This window comes from Nicotiana sylvestris, chromosome 3, assembly GCF_000393655.2.
Source record: "Nicotiana sylvestris chromosome 3, ASM39365v2, whole genome shotgun sequence".
Taxonomy (NCBI): domain Eukaryota; kingdom Viridiplantae; phylum Streptophyta; class Magnoliopsida; order Solanales; family Solanaceae; genus Nicotiana; species Nicotiana sylvestris.
The window spans coordinates 217,523,009-217,544,737 of record NC_091059.1 but is presented as its reverse complement, the minus strand read 5'-3'; the positions used below and the strand labels follow the sequence as shown (position 1 = coordinate 217,544,737).

The following is a 21,729-nucleotide window of genomic DNA, read 5'->3' as shown; positions in this document are numbered from 1 at the left end:
AATTGGTCTAACAGGCTATTAAAGGGCTGATGTTAGGCCTATAAGAGTGAGGAATTTCGATTAGAAAAAGAGGAGGAGAAGACAGATTTTGGGGGACTAAAAGTTGACACTAAATTTCAAAAGAAGAGAGAAATAGAGAGGACATACAGATACACATTGAGAGAGGCATAACACAGAAAAATAGGAACTGCATTTCCATCGTTGTCTTGATTCTCACTGGTCTGGATTTGCCTGTTCCACACTGATTTCTTTTGAGTCCTGATTGAGGTTACTGGTTGTGTGTAGCATTAGTTCATTTCTGGACTTGTTCTGCCTAAATTCTGATTCCATACTACTGAGTATTGCTGTCATTCTGCCATTTTTCCATCGGCTCTAACTGCATCTTGCACGGGGATTTGTTCTATTTGTTACCTGCTGTTACTGCTGCTGCATTTGTTGCCATTGTCACTCTACTGATTTCCCTTTTTCTTCAATTGTAAACACTGCCAGGTACACAACTTCTGAAACCATGCGTTGTTGAAAGTTTGAAGTTTGAAGCAGAAATAAAGAAATAAACGTATGTTTACTTTACAATACTTGTGTTCAACATAGGTTGAATGGTAGTTGGCCTGTATTTGTTTAAATTAGTTCCAACTGCAATTGCTCTGTATGAATTATACACATCCTGATTGACATATCAGACAATATTTGTTAGATCAGACGTATTTTCAATGTGTATAACTATTAGGTTTCGATTTAGTTATGACAATATAACATAGAATCATGGCAAGCATCCGTATGTATTTTTGTCTAGACCTCTGAACTGTCAAATCTGTTATATTTGGTTCCATTTGATTTCAAGATAAATGTACCCCAAACTAATTCTCATGTGGTGTTACGTTAATAGGGTGACCATGTATGCCTACCCTCTTGTTAGATTATTTGTTCCTATATAGGTTCGATATGGGTTTCGATATGGATTCACTGTTTCGAAATAATGCGATGACTTTTTGAGTTCAATTAATAGTAGTTTTCCTAATAAACAGTTGATTTCATTTATCCAGCCCAAACGAGCTAGTTTTAAAATTCAAACTGGAAGGTCGTTTAATGTAAATTTAGTGTACGTTATTAGTTTACTTGCAATCTCCCTTAGCAAATTAACAAAGCTTATTCACCCCTTGAAGACAAGGCATGAGGTAATTCTCACCTCATAAACAACCAATTAGGTAATCAAACAAAATTCGGATTCGTCAAACGTAGTAGAGATTTAGTATGTAGTTGCTTAAACAAGTAAGTTTGGTATCTTTCTCTTTTATTTTTTAGAGACAAATGTAATAGAAATGTAGTCGCTTTAGGATATCCTTTTTAAAGGTAATTGGACGAGCCTCGTCAAATAAAGACACACATCACGGGGCCCTCAACAATTGATCATAATAAATACATAAGTTTTGGGATGGACTGTCCAGAAAAGTTCACTCCTTCCCCAAAGATAATAACGCGTTAGGCTCTTTAGGCGCAGCTTAATTAAATTACATTCTTAAACTCAGGAGCATATTGATGTGACCCGAATCCAAATCTCAACGGAGTCGAAATGTATTAATAACTACAGGTGCATTGATTGTGACGTGGTTCGAGATGCATTTTCACAACGTTGCAATTCTATAAAAGTAAATGATAATAAAAGCGGTTTAAACTTAATAAAAGCACGTAAGTCATAACATGTATTGAAATCAGATATTTAGCCATTATAACAATTTAAGCGACCGTGCTAGAACCACGGGATTCGAAGGTGCCTAACACCTTCCCTCGGGTCAACAGAATTCCTTACTTAGAATTTCTGGTTCGCAGACTTCATTTGGGAAAGTCGAAAATTTCCTCGATTTGGGATTCAAGATAAACCGGTGACTTGGGACACCAAAAGCCAAACCTTTCCCAAGTGGCGACTCTGAATTAAAATAAATAATCTCATTTCGAATATTGTCACTTAAATTGGAAAAACTCCCTCGCGCATTTAACCCTTCGGGGCGGGCGCGCAAAAAGGAGGTGTGACAATGATGATAGCAAATAGTTTTCAATCAAATACGCGGTAAAATCATCAATCGGGACGGACCAAGTCACAATCCCCAATAGTGCACGACCCGACGCTCGTCATCAAGCATGTGTCTCACCTCAATATAGCATTACGATGTGCAATCCAGGGTTACAAACCCTCAGAACATCATTTACAATCATTACTCACCTCGAACCGGTCAAATCTCTAGCTCGCGCCTTTGCCCCTCGAATCGACCTCCACTCGTGTTGAATCTATTCAAAATCAGAACGAGGGCGTCAAAATATGCTAAGGGAACGAAGCCCAAGCGAACATCAATTTACAACATAAATTCCGAAATTACCAAAACCCGACCCCCGGGCCCACATTTCAGAATTCGATAATTTTTACACCAATAGATTCCTTATCTCCCCACGAGTTCATACATATCAAAAGTTCACAAATCCGACCCCAAATGGTCCTTCAAATCCCCAATTAAAGGCTTCTTAAACTCAAGCCCTATTCCCCAATTTTCCTTCCTTAATCTCCACGAAAACCATGATTAAACAATGGAAAAAAATGATCTTAAACCCAAGTAATTAAGCTTAGGGAACTTACCCAACTGATATCATTTGATTCCTCTTGAAATCCTATGCCTTAGCCTCTTTCCCGTCTCTAAAAATGATGAATTTAGCAAAATTTCGCGAAGGAGACAATATATAACTTCTGCCCAGACCTTTTCGCATCTGTGGTCCCATACCCACTTCTGCGGTACCGCATTTGCGGTTATTCTTCCGCTTTTGCGGAAATCACTTAAGTTCCAGCCATCCGCATCTGCAGTTCCTCGCCCGCATCTACGACATCGCAGATGCGGTTCTCCTAGACGCTTCTGCGGTCCCAATCAACATACCTCTGGCCGCTTCTACGACCCCTCTCTCGCATCTGTAGCGCCGCACCTGCGGTCCCCAATCCGCAGGTGCGAAAATACCAGAAACAATAATTCAGCAGCTGCAACAACAATCCAAACTTCCCGTTAACCATCCGAAATCATCCCGAGGCTCCCGGGACCTCAGCCAATAGCACAAACATATCCTAATACCTTATTCAAACTTATTCCAATAATCAAAACACCTCAAACAACATTAAATCCCCCAAAACACATCGGATTCAAGCCAAACTTCCTAAAATCTTCCAAATTCCGCTTTTGATAAAAAACCCAACCCAACCACGTCCGAATGACCTGAAATTTTGCACACACATCCCAAATGACCCAACGGAACTACTGCAACTCTCGGAATTCCATTCCGACCCTTATATTAAAATCTCGCCTACCAACCGGAAATCGCCAAAATATCAACTTCGTCAATTCAAGCCTAAATCTATTCCAAACCTCGAAAACTCATTCCGATCACGCTCCTGAGTCATAAATTACCTCCCAAAGCTATCCGAACTATCGGAACTCACATCCGAGCCCTCTAACACATAAGTCAACATTCAGTTGACTTTTCCAACTTAAACTTCCTTAAAAGAGACTAAGTGTATCAAACTTTACCAAAATCATCCCGAATTCGATTTGACCAACCCGATACCATATAACACGGATAAACAAAACATAAAGAAGCAAAAATGGGGGAAACGGAGCTGTAACTCATGAGACGACTGGCCGGGGCGTCACAATTTAAAAAGACGAGCTAGTATTGTATGTCAAGTTAGTCATTTATGAAATATATTTGTTATATTAATATTACATTATATTGTCAAATTCTTTTAGTAATTATTATTGTGTCAACTTAATTGTACGAAGTTAAATTATTCGAGTTCAATTATAATATTTGTACAACGTGTCACATAACCTAAGTTTATTTTACTTTTGCGGTTTACTTTAACTCATTATAGCTTTTGTCATACGTCTTATATTATATACTATAACTTATTGTTATAAAACAGTAAGAATACAAAACTCATTAAACTACCACGTTAGTTTATTATATAACCAAAGAAGAAATAAACCATAATAAACACCTAACGAATAACTAGATCGCACCAGCAACTAGGGGTGTGTATGGATCGGGTTGGTTCGATTTTATCAAAACCAAACCAAACCAACTATATCGGTTTGAATTGGTTTGATTTTATCGGGTTTTTTGGGTTTTCGTGTTTTTTTTGTTACATGAATATTATTTCAATCTTACTTTGTTAAAATTATAGATAAAGCTTTGATAAGTGAATATATGTTTAGTAAATATGGAAAAAAATTAACAAACATATGATCTATTAAAATATTTTTATGGGAGAATTTTTTTAGTAACACATGTTAGTTATTTTCTTAGTCGTCTGACAATAATTTTTCGTTAATTTACGCTTTCAAGGTTAATACATGAGAGGATCCCAAATATTTCTACATTTTCTAAAGAAAATTCACTATAAAGTTTTAAAAATATAAATAAAATTTATATATTTATATGTCGGTTTGGTTCGGATTTTTTTACTCAATACTAAACCAAGTCAACCAAACCTAGTCGGGTTTTTAATCGATTTGGTTTGGTTTTTCGGTTTGGTGCGATTTTCCGGTTTGGTTTGAACACCCCTACCAGCAACTAATGGAAAAGTGGGTTTACAATGTCAATAGGTTTTGAATTTCAACTATTTAATTTTGTTATAACTATAATATTTAATTTAAATTAAGGATAATTACTGATTAATACACAAATTATCAAATGATTTTTTTGTCCGTACCTATATTTATTGTTCTAAAATCTAGATCAACTCTTGACTGTCACAATAATTAGCTAGTGTCTGGCCATAGATTTCAAATTTGTTTTGAAAAATATGACTTGGGTAAAGTTTGGTTTGAAGATGAAAATATGTTTGGACATATGTTTTCAAAACATATTTTGCAACTTTATTTTGGAAAAACATGTATATAATTCCCAAGTTTTGGAATTTTGGCCCAAAATCAGCAATTAGGGTGATTTTGAGATTTGAGATTTTGCCAAAATGTGGACAAAATTTATGGCCAAACATAAGTTTTGAAAATAAATCCCAAATTTATTTTGGCAAAACTCGTGGCCAAACAGGACCTTAAGGTTACAAAAAGGATAATTGCAATATATAGTAAATTTATCTTTGAGCCAGCTTCATTACAAAAAAGAAAAGAAGAAGAAAAAGAAAAAATTAAGTATAATATTTCAAATCACAAGGATCCTTAACGAAGATTTGAAATTATTCCATAAAATTACCTTTCATATCCGGCCGTTTGTCCAAGACTTTGTTACAAATTTGAAGAAGAGAGGAGAGCCTAAAATAATGGGGAAAAGAAAAAATTCACAAGGAAAAGAAATAATAACCCAAATTCAGACAAAGAGAAAAAGGGACCCGATCCGATTCAGTCGGGTCGGTGCTTTGGACTTTTTTGTGACGCATGTTGAGTTAAAATTGGCTTTTGTCGGAACTACTACGCGCCAAATCCTTATCTCTCTCTTTCTGCGTCGGCATTTGTCTGTCCATATATGCCACGTGTACATACACCTATACTGCTTCGGACAACGAACAACAACGATAGAAAGTCGAAACCAGTTTCAAGTTCGGGTCATAAGTAATGGTCGGGTCCGAGTAAACAGTTCCTGTATGTTTACGACTAGTCTCAAACTTTTCAGTCCACTACGTTTCGTCTCCCCCACCTCTCGCTTTTTTTCTCTCTCCATGTGACTTTCCTAAAAACAATGGCAACGATCATATCCCGCATTCTCATCTAATCCCGTCAAATCTTCTGATTTTTTCATTACATACTCATTTTCATCTTGATTTCACTTCATCTACTGCTCATTTGTTCTACTCTAAATCTTGGAGTTTTCTAGAGAATTCTGGTCTTTTTCATTTCAAATTGCTTTGAGCTAAAGAGACCCAGCTGTATTTGCATTCTGGTTACTCTTGTACTTAATTAAGTGATTTTTTTTAAGTGAGTTAAACTAATACCACAGTGAGATCAATTGTGCTGTTGAATTGGGAATATTATAGAGATCCGTTGTAGGTATCAATTTGGGTATTCTGGACTGAAGAGTGGAGGTATATCAAATTGGGGGGTTTTGGATCGGATCGGGGGAGAAACAGCGCCATTAAATGGCGCTGTTCAGACGCTTCTTCTATAGGAAGCCGCCGGATCGGCTTCTTGAGATCTCTGAGCGGGTCTACGGTAAGCTCCTCCCTTTCTCCGCCCAAAATTCTGTAATTTTGTGCTTCCTTCTGTTTTTGAGCTTATGTACTGTGTTAAAAAAAAATTCAAGTATCTACTTGTTTCTACATTTTACTTGAACTTACTTTGGTCGAGCATATTACCATTTTGACATTTCTCTGCAATTACTGAGTCGCTTATGAGCTACATTTGTAATTACAGCTGATACAATGTAAGTTGAAGTCCTAGAGTTGAGGAAGTACAAGTACAACTCCCCGTGAAAAATGTCTAAACCTAGTACCCTACATTTTAGTGTCTCACCTTGCTCTTAGCCTAATTTAGCTTAAAAGGTGAAGTGAGTATATTATTTTTCTAAGTTGGGCGGCTATTGTGCTTCACGAACCATATTACTGGCACAACGTCAGAGCAATAGCTTCTTCAGGTTGACAGTGTAATTATTGACGCTTTGTCTTCTTTTTGTTTGTACTTCGTACTTGCAGTGTTTGATTGTTGCTTCTCCACGGACGTGTTGGATGAAGATGAGTACAAGACATATATGGGAGGGATTGTAGCTCAGCTGCAGGACCACTATGCAGATTCTTCTTTCATGGTTTTTAACTTTAGAGAAGGTGATAGGAGGAGCCAAATATCTGACATATTGTCCCAGTATGATATGACTGTGATGGATTATCCTCGGCAATATGAAGGGTGTCCACTTTTGCCTCTGGAGATGATTCACCACTTCTTGCGCTCGAGTGAGAGCTGGCTTTCGCTTGAGGGCCAGCAAAATGTCCTGTTAATGCACTGTGAGAGGGGAGGCTGGCCTGTACTTGCTTTTATGCTTGCTGGCCTTCTTTTGTACAGAAAACAGTACACTGGTGAGCATAAAACTCTCGAAATGGTGTACAAGCAAGCTCCTAGGGAGCTTCTCCATCTTTTGTCACCTCTGAATCCGCAGCCATCTCAGCTTAGATATCTCCAGTACATCTCCAGAAAGAATTTTGGCTCGGAATGGCTGCCATCCGATACACCTTTTTCTTTAGATTGCATCATACTTAGATTCCCTCCTCTATTTGATGGTGGGAGAGGCTGCCGACCAGTAGTTCGCCTTTATGGACAGGACCCTGCTTCAACAACCTCTAATAGGAGCTCTAAGCTACTCTTTTCAACTTCAAAGACAAAAAAACATGCTCGCTTCTACCGACAGGTAATCCCCAGCTTTAAAATGGTGGGACTTTTTATGAAGAAGTTAGCTGAAATCTGAAGTTGTCTGCTAACTCCTCACTGCAGGAAGAGTGTTCACTGGTGAAAATAGACATCCGTTGTCGTGTCCAAGGAGATGTTGTTCTCGAGTGTGTCCATTTGGAAGATGACCTAGTAAGGGAAGAAATGATGTTCAGGGTCATGTTCCACACCACATTTATTCGCTCAAATGTTTTGATGTTAATGCGTGATGAAGTTGATGTCCTGTGGGATGCGAAAGACCAATTTCCTAGAGGGTTCAAAGCAGAGGTCTGGTATTTTTTTCTGACTTTGGATCTTATTTCCCCTCTTTAATGTTTACCATGAAATTTTCAGAGTTGAAGCATACTCATATATATACCAGGTGCTCTTTTCGGATCCTGACGCTGTTCCATCCACTGAAGAAGTGCCAAGTGAGGATGAGAATGGGACTGAAGGTGCTTCACCTGAGGAGTTTTTTGAAGTCGAAGAGATATTCAGCAATGCTGTTGATGGACAGGATGGGAGGGGGGAATCTGGAGCCCACATTGTTAAGGAAAGTTTGGAGGATGATGATAGTATTGAAATAATCTGGAAAGAGGAGGTGGAACATCATGCATTTCAAGATTGTGCATCAGATGAAGTAAATCACAAGCAAGAAGGAAAGTCTGCCTCAGAAACCAACATTGTAGGAGGTAGAGACAATTCTATAGCCTCCAAGGCTGTAGTTTCCAATGTTTCTAGCAAGATGGAATCAGAACCGCTAATGTCTGGAGATTTTGTCCCATCAGAGGATGGGGAGCTAAAGCAAGATAAGGAAGACACTCTGAAACAGAAGAAGTTGGAGAGGGAAGGTGTACAACAGAAGATGAGTGCTGATATTAATAAACAAAAAAGTGATAAGACAGTCTCATCTCTAAAGAAACAATCATTGTGCAACTCAAAAGCTTCTGCTGATGGCGTTGGTCCAAAAAATAAATCGAAACAGCAGGAATCCCAGGGTACTGTTTTACGACAGGCAAAGCCAAATGCAGTGTCCCGGTGGATCCCACCTAACAAAGGTTCTTACACTAATTCAATGCATGTAGCATATCCACCATCAAGGTATAACAGTGCTCCTCCTGTGCTTGCTCTCGCCAAGGATTCTCAATCTGGGGTTAAATCAAAGTCACCATCTCCTCGAGCTTCTTCAGAAGCTATAGTTTCTGCTGAAGCAGGTTGTGTTCCAGGTAAAGACTCCTCATGTCCTGCTACAGTCTCTGCTCCTGAATTAGCTGACAGGCAGGCCCTGCAGCTTCATCCATCTTCTCGATCGCTGAGCACTTCATCTCATGAAACGCCTCATGCTGAAGTAGCAGGAACTAATTCATCATCAGCTTCTGCAACTCCACTTTTGTCTAGGCAGGAAAGCAATATTTTGACAGCTTCTTTTACTCAGCCAGCCTCCAATTCTCCACCAGCTCCGACCGTGCCTCCCCCGCCACCTCTGAGCACGCTATCTCTGTCTCTTTCAAGTAATATCCAGTCTTTTTCACCTCCCCCTCCACCTCCCCCACCCCCTCCAGGACCGCCATCAACTAGCTTGAGGATGACTTCGATGGGTGCCTTTTCTCCTATCCCACCACCACCTCCACCTCCACCTCCACCCACATCATCCAGTGTATTAAATGTTGGTAGGGTCTTCTTGCCACCCCCACCACCACCCCTTTGGTCAAGTGGAGGGTATGGAACTTCCTCAGAAGTAGTATCTAGTTCATTCCCTCCTCCACCTCCTCCACCTCCTCCACCTCCACCTATATATGCATCTACTGTACCAAGATTGGCTACTTTTGGGGTTTCCACACCATCACCACCACCTCCTCCCCCTCCACCTCCACCTCCTATGTGTGCTGCCTATTCTCCTCCTCCGCCTCCTCCGCCTCCACCACCACCTCCTCCTTTACTTGGCTCTTCAGCACCACCTCCCCCTCCACCACCACCACCTCTACATTCCTCACGATTTGCTCCACCTCCACCACCCCCACCACCTTTGCAAAATGCTCCTCCTCCACCACCTCCACCTCCTTCCAGAAATGCTCCTCCTCCCCCTCCTCCGCCTCCTTTATATAACGCTCCATTTGCACCGTCTCCACCTCCTCCACCCCCTCCTCCTTTCTCTAGAGCACCACCGCCACCGCCTCCTTTGCATGGCTCTGTACCCCCACCACCTCCTCCATTGCCTGGAGCTCCACGTCCTTCATGGGGGCCTCCACCTCCTCCACCTCCTCCTATGCGGGGACCTCCACCTCCTCCACCTCCTCCGGGAGGTGGCCCTCCACCTCCAGCTCCTGGAGCACGGGGGCCTCCACCTCCTCCACCTCCTCCTGGCGCTGGCCCTCCTCCACCACCTCCTCCAATACGGGGAGCGCCACCTCCTCCACCTCCTCCTGGAGGTCGTGCACCTGGTCCACCTCCCCCACCCCCTCCAGGAGGACGCGCACCCGGTCCACCTCCCCCACCCCCTCCGGGAGGACGCGCACCTGGTCCACCTCCTCCTCCAGGAGCTCCAAGACCTCCAGGTGGTGGACCTCCCCCACCACCACCATTTGGCGCTAAAGGACCTGGGGCAGTTGGCAGAGGCCTTCCTCCCGGGAGAACACAGGGATTTTCACGCACAGCTGGTGGTGTAGCTCCTCGAAGATCTAACTTAAAGCCTTTGCATTGGAGCAAGGTAACTAGGGCACTGCAAGGAAGCTTATGGGATGAACTGCAGAGAAACGGAGAGCCTCAATTGTATGTTCCGTGCTAATTGAAGTTTGACATTGCTTGTACTTGAGTCTTAAATTACTAATATTTTTCTTCAAATCCAGGTCACCAGAATTTGATTTTTCAGAACTTGAGACTCTTTTCTCTGCTAATGTCCCCAAGTCAGATAATGCGGGTGGCAAATCTGGAGGCCGAAGGAAGTCTGTTGGATCTAAACCTGATAGAGTTCACCTGGTAATCAATGTGATATAATATCCTGCTTCTAGTAGGCCATTTGTACACAATCTGAGTACTGAGTGATACGGACCCAATTCTCTGTTCTTGTGGTCTTTCTGGCTTCTACTTGTCCGTTCATTTCGTGTTTCTTTTTACCTGTGCCTTGATACCTGCTAGATGATTGCTTGTAGTTGCTTTACCTGCGTATTGGGTTTTGATGGTTGAAGGAATTATATTTTCTTCCTTGTTATATGCAGGTTTACTAATGTTCTCCTTTTAAGTAATTCTTTTCTTTTCTTTTTGTTTGGTAGGTTGACTTAAGGAGGGCGAATAATACTGAAATTATGCTCACAAAGGTGAAAATGCCACTGCCTGACATGATGGTGAGTTTTGGTGCTATTCTTCAATCTTCCTTTCTCCTTTGCTTTTCTTCTCAAAGGGGCTTGTCTTTTTTTTTTTCTCAACGGAAGTTAGACAAGGAAAAGTTTTGGTGCTGTTTCAATCCCAAAAAAAATAAACATAAAATGAATTTCTAATGCTGTTGGAATCCTCAGCTACACATTGTTAACTGAGATGCTTTGTAGTCTTACCATGGCACAAGGAAAGGTGCTTAGGCCGTGTGATACTTTCCTTTCAGCTGTTAGGCTACCTGCATTTTTCTGCTTTCTCTTTTGGCTCTGTTTAGCAGATCATAAACAATATTGAAAATTGCAGGTAGAGCCTGTTCTTTGTCTGGGTAAGCCGAAGGTTTGTAGAACCTGAAGTTAGGGTGAGAATGACTGCAAAAGTATGAATAAGGAATTTTTTTTCCATATGGTGTTCCTTGTGGATAGTTACTGGGCCATATTTGGTCGATCTAGCAGCTAGTTCTTAATGTACCATATTTGGTTGACCTAAGTGATATCTTTATTCTACATAATCTTGCTAGTTTGCCTGATGTTCTATAGGTTCTCATGCTTGCTTGCTATCGGCTCACCCATTAAACTATGGTTGTTGGTTTGCCTATCCTTACCTTATCAAAAAAATGAAGTGAGGTTGTTGGTTTTGGTCTGTAGGCAGCTGCGCTTGCAATGGATGAGTCAATTTTAGATGCTGATCAGGTGGAGAATCTTATCAAGTTTTGTCCTACAAAGGATGAGATGGAACTTCTCAAGGTGAGCTTACACAATCTGCAGCTATTCTAGTGGCTGCAACATTGTTTTCATGTTCTTCTTTCTCCTTTCTCTATTAATTGATCTTTCTACTCTTATTTCTTCTGAATATTTGCTATTACAACTGCTCAGAATTACACCGGTGACAGGGAGCTCCTGGGAAAGTGCGAACAGGTTAGCTAATCATATTCTGTTGTTGTCTCCCCAGTCCACGACATCGTAGTTCTATTTCTTATTAGATAATCCTCATTTGCAAGTTCCATTTTCTCTTTACGGTGATATGTCGCCATATGTATTTTGTTGTAGTGAAAAACAGGGAAAATATCAGATTATTTTGCAGAAATTGTGTCACAATTTAAAATTGATGCCCAATAGTGCATGTGAGTTTTTAGCTGATGCGTGGACCTTAAATGGTGTAGTATTACTACATAAGTCTTATTTTGCGTTACCCAAGGTAACTGCCCTTGTGTTACAATTTAAAGTGGTGCACTCTGACTAACAAAAGGCTTCTTTTACCATTAACCAGCATCAATAAATGCAAACATCCCTTCTGCTTCTGTTTTGGCTGAAGAGGAACTGGAGTGGGTAAGAAAAGCATGAGAGGACAAATACGCTTCCTTCACATTGCTTAGCTGCAGAATACCTAACCCAAAAAATTAAGAATTTTTTAACTGCAGAATTGTTCCTTGGTAGACCTATTTGCAAATTGGCTTTGGTATAATATTTATTAATTACTAATTACTGAAATTGGGGTTCACCATCTTCTGCTATTTGATAAAGAAAGCATGGAAGTAGATATTTTTGATTGCATGTGAGACTGTCTTTAATAGCGCAATGTTCAAGATGAGGAATGAATTAATGCCGAGTGAGGAAAGATCTGGCTCTTCCAGATTTAGGAGAAAGATTGGTGAACCAGGGTGGAAGATTGAATATCTTGTGTCCGTTGAGGGTGTTGCCCCCCCCCCCCCCGAAAAAAAGTCAACTGGTATGATCACTTCTCACCCATATAGTGTGGCAACTGAATTCCAGTTTAACGAATTTTGTCTGAGCTATAAATAAACAAGTAACGCAAAACCTTTCCCTCAATTTGACTTGACGTTGACATTTTTAGCTTCAACTTGCTGAAACACTTGTACTGGATTCTGTTCAAAAGAATTCACAGCTGAATTATAAATTCAGAAAATAGATTATTGGAAATTCCAATTTTCTGATTGTAAAATCTGAACATTTTATCCTGTTAGCTGTTATTGGTTCTAGCGGTTAGCCTCAAAATGTGATGCTGTTTCTTGTCTGTGCCCGAAAATAATATCTTCACCAGTGTCTGGAAGATTTGGCATATCTTATGGTAGCTGTGGAGATATATTCCTTTGGGGATATTTTCCTATGAAACATTTTTTTTTTGTGTGTGTGTGTGTGGGGGGGGGGGGGGGGCGATAGAAGGGAGAATATAGGAGCATGTCAATGTTGATAAAGAGGCGGATGGGGGATGTAAGATGAGAAAAGGTCTGACAACGTTGATGTAATTGGTTGCCTGGATTATGAGTAGTTGGATAAGAAGGGAAAGAACTAAGGAATAAAGCGAAAATGGATTGGCTGATCTGAAAAAATTTAGCAACATCCTCGACCATGTGAAGAACAAAAGAAAGGTTTCTAAACAATGTTGAAGAAATAGGAGAAGAAAGAAGGAATAAAATTGCTTTTACATAGTCTCAACCTTGTACCTCTCTGTCGATATCACCTGTTTATCACTGTGCCACTTTATGTTATGCTTATATTAATATTTAATTACAAATAGGTGGTTTTCTGTCTGACATGTAAAAGAACCACCACAAGAACCAAAATTTGCGAAACATACCAAACAAATGAAACACAAGCTAAATTTGGCTTCTATCCGGATTATCACGATACCCTGTACTATTCCAGGGTGAGAAGTGATGGCATTTTTGATATTCAGTGTCTCAGGGAACTAATTTGAGAGGCTTGCACGTGTCAGGTATTCATGATAATGACTTGTACCCTGTTATATTATTGTCGTCTAGCTGTAGAATATTTTTGAGTGCTGTTGGTTCGGGATGGTTCAGGCATGTTAAAAGGAATGCCTCAGTCAGGAGGTGTGAGAGGTTGGCCTTGGGGGTTAGAGGAAGGGTAGAGGTAAGTCAAAGAAGTCTTGGGGAGAGGTGATCAGGCCGGACATGGCGCAGCTTGAGCTAACCGAGGACATGACCCTTGACGGGGGTGTGGAGATTGAGGATTAGGGTAGAAGGTTAGTAGTTAGTCGAGCGTTTCCCTTTGTCTTCCTTATTTCGATAGTATTAGTGTTAGTATGGTACCCCTTTTATCCTTAGCTTGCTATTACCGCATATCTTGTGATGTTATTACTTGCCATCAGTACTCTCTTAGTTTGCTATCACTACATATCTTGTTTTGTTATTACTTGCTATCGGTACTTCTTTCACATTCTCTTGCTATCTTGGATTTAGTTTTCTAAATATCTTGTCTTGCTATTTGCTATTATTTGCTATCGGTGCTTCTTCCATCCTTTCTTTAGCTGAGGGTCTATTGGAAACAGTCTCTCTGCCTTTCCAGGGTAGGGGTAGGGGTAAGGCTGTGTACGTCCTATCCTACCCAGACCCCACTTGTGGGGTGGGTTGTTGTTGTTGTTGGTTTGCTTGATGATAGATTTGCAAGTTCCATTATCATTTTCAGAAAATTTTTGTACCTATGGTGTCTTTTCCCTGCTTTGCTGGCTCTTTAAGATTGAAAGAACAACTGATTTCTAGGGTAATATGATACCATATTTCTGAATCTCAATGCATCGGTGGTAAATCTGATATTGTTTATTTCAGTTTTTTCTGGAGCTGATGAAGGTGCCTCGAGTAGAGTCAAAACTAAGAGTTTTTCTCTTCAAGATCCAGTTCAACTCTCAGGTTTGTTTGCATCTAGTAATCTTTTGAAGCAGGTATCATCTGTATGATCTCAGATTAGCTTTATCTCAGGTCAAGGACTTCAAAAAAAGTTTAAACACTGTGAACTCTGCTTGCGAAGAGGTACTTTAGGTTCTGTATTTCTCTTCTTGTCTTTTCCTATTTATCTTAGTATAACTCAGTGCTTGTAGCAGGTCCGATATTCTCTCAAATTGAAGGAAATACTGAAGAAAATATTGTATTTAGGGAATACATTGAACCAGGGAACTGCTAGAGGTAAGACTTTCTGTAGCTGAACTTTCTCCATTCCTCTTGAGTTCTTCTTAATCTCAGCTTTCTTACCATGAACTAATGCTAGAAAGTTTGAATATCATGTATGACTAACTCAATTGCTGCCACTGGGAGCTTGCAGATTTTCAATTTATAAATTAAGTACATGATTGCTTGACTAGATAAACAAGGAGAAATACCATTACTAGAGGTTTCAATTGTTTATTCTGAGTTTCCTATTTCGAAATGAGTTGGTTACGTGCTTTTACCCTAAAGTGGTTGTTTTCTCGTCATGGATACAAGTTATTAAAGCAAGTCATTAAATGCATTCATTGGTGCTACAGTTTGTTAATTTTGCAAATGAAAAGTTTAAATACATTGAGAGATTCATCAATGTGCGGACTACTGTTACAGAATATATACAGAAATGTTCTGCTTAGACTATTTAGTATTTATGTGGATGATGAATAAAAATGCTAAAATGGATACCAAATGGACCCTTGATTGATATATGACTACGTTACCTCCTGATTAGCTGTCCCAAGGCAATTAGAGGATTAGCAAATTGTTTTATCTGATGGAAGTGAGTGTTAACAAATTTTGCTCAATAGTTTTGCTCCTGAGCTAGATGATTTTCGCTTTTTGGAAATCTGGAAAACTCAAGCATATGTTCTTTACTTAAAAGCGAGTAAATGTTTTGTGCCTTAACATGTTGTTGCAACTATTTTGTACTCCCTCGGACCTAATTTATGTGTCATACTTCCCTTTTTAGTCTGTCTTAAAAAGAATGTCATACTTCCATATTTTGAAACAATTTAACTTTAACTTCCTATTTTACCCTTAATGAGATGATTTACTGCCACACAAATGTCTATGATTTGTTTTAGATCACATGTTTCAAAATCTAATTTATTTCTTAAACTCCGTGCCCAGTCAAGTAATGCAACACAAATTGGGACGGAGGGAGTATCTAACACATCTTCTTGGATCTATTGTGCTTCTTATTCCAACTGGAGCTTTTTTAAGATATAATATAGTTCCGGTGGAACTTAAGTACCTCATCACATACTATGGATGTCGTAATGTATGTGGTCCAGCAATTTGAAGTTTTTAATACAGAATTCCAAACTAAGTTGTACTTTCTTTAATTCAGGTTCTGCCGTTGGATTTAAGCTGGATAGTCTTTTGAAGCTCACTGATACACGTGCTACTAACAACAAGATGACACTCATGCATTATCTTTGTAAGGTGTGGATGTACCCTCGGTTTCATTTTTGTTGTCTCTAATGGTGTATTTAAACATTTTCAGTCTTCTTTCCAATTACTATACTTTGAAAATGGTACCCTTGGATCATGCTTTCATCAATATCACCTCATGAAAACACTGTTGATGTTGAATCTTCTCCAATGCTTTTTTTGATTTTCCTTTCAACTGGTTGCTATCTGAAAAGCACTGTGGAAGAAGGTATCTTCGGAGGACCTTAAAGATTGTCTGAAAAACTGTAATGACTTATAAGCTGCTCTTAGCAATGGTTGAAAATGTTTTGTCATTTTAACCCAATCGCTTAGTAAGAAATGCTGCGTGAAAAACCTGGCGCAAGAAGATTGATGAATTTGATGCAGATGTGGTCTTCCTATTTTGGTCAAGCTCAGTTGTTATATATTTGCTAGCGTGTATACATTTTATTGGGCTTTCTATGGTGGTTCTGTAGTTGAAAATGATGTCATGCATGTATTGTTTTAGTTACAAGTATTTTACATGGTAGATGTGGGACTGAGAATGAAGTATTACATTGGTGGACTGTCCTTAGTTTACCTGGCACCACATAAAAGACCAGAAAGGAGAAATTTTATATCTAGCTATATACTTATTCATAGTCAGTAATAACTTTACAGAATGGGACCTCTGCGAAACAGACGGAGTTACGTAGTTTAATGTCTGGGCGCAAGGAATATCAAGGGGTTAAATGAATCTAACTTGTCAAACGACAACCTCTTTTTGGTTCAAGACGCGTCTCACCAGTTTTCTGTCAGACACGGTCTGCATTTGATTTGGTATCATCTTTCCAGAAATGAAAAGTACGTCCTCTTGTGGAGCCTGGATGTAATAAAAAAAACTAATGATGTGATATAGGGACTTCTGTATCAGGGATTATGAATGGTATTTGCACATATGTATACCTTATTGGTTCATAATAATGAAAGCAGCGTTGCATCATTCGCTGAAGTAACTTACCATACTGAAAAGGCGTGCTCTTTAGGTAGCTCCCCTGTGTGAAGCCAATGAAATGTATTCAAAGTGCCGAAGCTGGTTATCTGTGGTCCATTTTTCTTCAGTAGGAGCACCTTTGATTTGGCCTTTCTTATTAAAGAACATAATATTTATTATGATGGCCTATTTGAGGTTTCTGTGTTCTTTATCAAGTAGCTGCACGCCCATCCATTTACTTTTCGCCATTTTACACCTGTGCCTTTTGTTTTGATATCTGAGGATATAAATAGGCGATAACAGATAATAAATGAATTTAACTCTTTTCTGCTGAATGAAATTATCAGGTAAACTAAAAAACGTTTCTGAGATCACTGTATTCCGGGACGTAAGTGCTCAAGTGTGATAAAACTTTCTATAGAAACTCTTCTTGAGATATATATTTTGGGAATATGAACCTCAAACTATACCTTCACGATCCTTGGCTATCATCTGATAGTTTGCTGAGTCTTGCCAAAGCTCTATAGTTCTAGGCATTATTTGGTGCAAGATTGATTATGTATCACAGTATTGTCAAAAATTTTCAAATTAAGGGGCACTACTTCAAAGGTTACTCCTCTTCTCTTACACATTGGTTATAGACCATCTTTTGTTTGTAAAGAAGGGTTAACATCACCATTCTACTATTCTTAGTTTTGTTCTCTCGTATGAGGTGCCTCCTTTTTAGTTGTCCGGACTTCACCGAGAAGTTTTTTCTTTTTTCTTTACATATTGTTCATCTACCTGAGAATTCTATTCCATTTGATAAAGCCTCCTTAAATCGTCTGCCTGAATTCAGGTGCAGTTATGACCATATCAGATAGTGTGGTGACAGTAATTCTTCTCTTTCTCAGGTTCTTGCTGCCAAGTCACCAGCACTTTTAGACTTTCATGTAGATCTTGCAAGCCTGGAAGCTGCATCAAAGGTTACTGTCTTATAAAGACTCTTATCTCTTTATGATGATATATCCTTGAATTTATCAGGATTGGTTAGAAATCCTTTCTCCTTGCAGATACAATTGAAGTCTTTGGCTGAAGAAATGCAAGCAATCATCAAGGGTTTGGAAAAAGTTAAAAAGGAACTGGAGGCATCTGAGACTGATGGGCCTGTGTCTGAAACTTTTTGTAAGGTAATATGATTTCTTTTTTTATCAAAATGGTGGTCGTATTTCTGTTCAACTATGTCTTAGTTTTATTTGTTTATGTATGCAACTATTCTACATGGTGTTAGGATGCGCAGAGCATTCCTTTCTTCATCAAGTTAAGATATTACTTCTAGCTTGAACAACACATCTAGGACTTCAAATATCCTCCTAATGTCTTGTGATAAAAATTTAATGAAAAAGATCCACTCAGTTTTTTATCAAACTGTTGTATCACCCGAGTTTTAACATCTCTATTCAGTACTTCCCTATTTCTTGATCTGATGGATATATTGTGAATCAAGATATATTTTAACTAGTGTTTTAAAACGCGTGGGCGTAAGGCGAGGCGTTTTACGTATGCCTCAGCGAGGCGTAAGCCCCATGGGTATTTAATTTTTAATATTTCACAAAATAATATAATCACAGTAATATTTTTAAATAGGTAAAATTACATAAAAATTGAAGAAAATTATAAATAAGTGAAAAATATATATAGATGTGCTCCATCCCCACAAAAAAACTAGTCAAAACAATTCATTATACGCTACTTACAAGTAACTTGAGTTGAAAAGAATAAAATTTTCTACATGGAGGAACAAATAGGATGACTAACCTGCAATTTAAACTTTGAACTTGCTGCTATAGAGGAGAATGAAGTTATCTTTGTATTTGCAAAAAAAAAAATTGAGTGTTCGTTGCTTTTAGGAGATAGTAGCAGACTAGCGGACAAGATAAAGAATTGGGAAAGACCCTAAATTAGGACTTCTAGCAATAAAACAAGATCTTGACTTTTAAACTTAATGTTTCAGTTCCTTTTTAAAACTTTTGAGTAATTACAAGCTGATTTTTGAGAGTTTGGGTATTAAATTAAGGACTTATTCAGCAAATTTTGTTTTAATTTGAAAAAGTCTCTTGGGCTTACGCCTCAGTGCAAAAACACGCCTCAACACCCGGCCGTACACCCCGAATTGCCGGGCGTACGTCTCCTTAGACTTTCGCCCCCCACCATAGCCTCGGGACATTTTTGGTGCGCCTCGCCCCAGGGCTCCCCCCAAAAACGCCTTTTAATACACTGATTTTAACAAAAGGGTTGATGGAACAACATACAAGGTTTTGTTTTTGTTTTTTCTTAAAATGTGCTGTATGCGTGCTATTATCATGTAGAAAATTAAGTGCATTCCCTCCCTTCCCCAAAGAAAAGGGGGAAAAAGAACAAAAACTTTTGGTCCTTACAACATTGTTCTTTTGTCCTGTAAATCAGACCTTGAAGGAATTTGTTGGTGTGGCTGAAGCGGAGGTTGGTTCTGTCAAGGAGTTATATTCTGTTGCGGTAATTTCCTTTGCATTTTATTATCTCTTTGTTATACCATCTTGCAGAGTCATCTTCCTATATGCCTACATAATGTTTAATTGTCATAATGGATGCACAGGGCAGAAATGCTGATGCAATTGCACTATATTTCGGCGAGGATCCTGCCCGCTGTCCGTTTGAGCAAGGTAACATATGTAGGAGTACAATATATTTTTAATCCTTTCCTTGACTTTTTGCTGGAAATATTGAGCGGATGAAAGTTGTCCCCTTCAAGAGTTTTGAACTATACTTTCTTTCATTAATGCCTTTCACATTTACAATTCTAACTACATGATATGATTAAGTGTGTTAAAGTTAGTCCAGTGTTATTCCTCTTGGACATAGAGACTGCTCCATGATTTTATGGAAGGATATGATTGCCTTTATTTAGCTCTTTGTTAGAGCTGGAGTTTTTAATCAGTATGCTTTTATGAGATTTGGTTGATCGAACATGATCTAATGAAGCTATGATCTTGTATGTGGGGTTGTAAGAATTTCATTTGGTTAAATGTGATAAATAGCTGCCAATAACACTCAGTGTTTTATCCTGCCTGACCTCTGGCGAGTAGGTACTTACTGGATGGAATTTACTCAACTTTTATTTTGTTATGATTGATCTAGATTTAATAGTTACACCAATTTTAATTTTGATAGTGAACTAAAAATGTCGATACTCTATGAATGTTTTTATTATTATTCTTCACTGTTCCGACGTCAGGTAATTTTTTGATATATCATGTGGAGGCTTGAAGTAATCAGCCTTGATCATTTGGTGGTTTAAGACTTGTTTCCAGCATACGAATAAGCATGAAGTGCCTCGTTTTTGTTTTGTGTGAATGATTACTCTAGAACTTGTATATATTACTGCATTTTACTTCAATTTTAGTTTGGTTCTTTCATGCTTCCCTGTTCTCAGTTGTATTCTTTTACCTTTGATGGTTCTAGATTTTCGGGTGCTAACCTTTTCCTCTTTTTTCTTTTGGTGCATCTGTTCGACAATCTGTACAGTCACTGCAACCCTCTTAAATTTTGTGAGACTGTTCCGCAAGGCCCACGAAGAGAACTTGAAGCAGGCTGAATTAGAAAGGAAGAAAGCTCAGAAGGAGGCTGAAATGGAGAATGCAAAAGGAATTAATTTGACAAAGAAGGGTGTCAAGTGAATGGGATGTTTCAGTGAATATTGGGCGTCGAACAATCCGTGCCTGTTGGTTAACCATGTTAACCGAGGATATCTTCCAAAGACAGACCAAAAGCCTCCTAAATTAACGCAGGCGCTGTGGCATTCTTTGAGTTCAAGAAAGAATATTGAGGCTTGTGAACCCCTGGAAGTGCAGTGAAATGCTTTGCAGATAGGAAGCTGAACCCGACACATCACTGTCGGAGCTCTTGGATGATGCAAGCAACCAGTTGCGCCCTAAATCAATCCCCTTAATTTTATTATTGGCAGGATTGCTATCCACCTGGAGAGATTTGCTACATGACTAAGCAGATGCTGCAATCAAGACCGCGGATTTGGATATGCAATTATGGAGCGAACATGATGGACTCGGTGGCACAAAAAATGTAGTTGCCACAATGACAACGTTGACCATTGACCGCCATGACGCCATGTCAACGGTAAATTAGAAGTGTTACATCAGCTTGTATAAAGCCTAGGCAGTGTATCTAGATTCAAAGTTGATTCTTTTTATTGTAACATAGAAAAAGGGGTTCCCTGCTGTATAAGTTTTTGATGGGAACCTACCACGAAATTGATTGTACAGAAAGCATAGGAGAAGATAGGGATAGGTTCTTTAGCAATAGTAATGTATCAATATGCAGGCTGTAGGATTAGCTTCCCCTCCTTCCAAGATTCAAATTTTGGAAAAATGTTCTAATATATTCATTCATTATTGGCAGAGAAGTTGTCTGCATTTCCTTATTCCTCTTGGTTATTTGAGGTCTTGACTTTCTTTCTTTTTTGTGCGCTCAAGCAGCTTATCTAATCCAAGATTTCTTAGCTTCACCTACTTGGTTTAAGGATCTTGGATTAACGAGTCTAAACCAGTCCATGTTTGATGTTTTTATTAGTTCTTTGAAAAGCATTTCCTATTTTATATTTTACTCTTCCTTACATAGGGGCTCTATGGAAAATCACAGGTTATTGTTTACTAGTAAGAATAATGGGTGTCTGAACGCATCCATGGGAGCGACAACGAAGTTCACGCTCCCTAACCAAGCTCCCAAGTTGAGCTGTACGTTGCGAGCAACTCCAAATATGTTGGTGGGTTTGGAGTTTA

The 21,729-nt window shown here is 39.1% G+C and overlaps 1 protein-coding gene across 2 annotated transcripts; it reads left to right on the top strand.

Annotated features, from left to right (window-relative positions):
* Positions 1-5,638: 5,638 nt before the first annotated feature.
* LOC104240009 (formin-like protein 20) lies at positions 5,639-21,371 on the top strand. Of its 2 annotated transcripts, none has more exons than XM_070171494.1 (17): positions 5,639-6,200; positions 6,680-7,386; positions 7,470-7,691; positions 7,786-10,172; positions 10,250-10,379; positions 10,673-10,744; positions 11,417-11,515; positions 11,645-11,686; positions 14,359-14,439; positions 14,509-14,559; positions 14,628-14,712; positions 15,860-15,954; positions 17,809-17,880; positions 17,968-18,084; positions 19,361-19,429; positions 19,530-19,596; positions 20,459-21,371. In XM_070171494.1, the coding sequence occupies exons 1-17, from the start codon at positions 6,128-6,130 to the stop codon at positions 20,608-20,610; spliced, it is 4,521 nt and encodes a 1,506-aa protein (XP_070027595.1). In that variant the 5' UTR covers positions 5,639-6,127; the 3' UTR covers positions 20,611-21,371. The 2 variants fall into 2 exon arrangements, with proteins under 2 accessions (XP_070027595.1, XP_070027596.1); XM_070171495.1 differs by having other exon boundaries at positions 5,640-6,200; positions 14,631-14,712.
* The last annotated feature ends 358 nt before the right edge of the window (positions 21,372-21,729 follow it).

What these genes read in the sequence shown, in the direction of transcription:
- LOC104240009 (XM_070171494.1), top strand. Translation starts at nt 6,128, where the DNA reads ATGGCGCTGTTCAGACGCTTCTTCTATAGGAAGCCGCCGGATCGGCTT. An exon ending in TCCTGGGAAAGTGCGAACAG is followed by an intron (nt 11,687 to 14,358) that starts GTTAGCTAATCA and finishes TGTTTATTTCAG; the next exon opens with TTTTTTCTGGAGCTGATGAA. An exon ending in GCCTGGAAGCTGCATCAAAG is followed by an intron (nt 17,881 to 17,967) that starts GTTACTGTCTTA and finishes TTCTCCTTGCAG; the next exon opens with ATACAATTGAAGTCTTTGGC.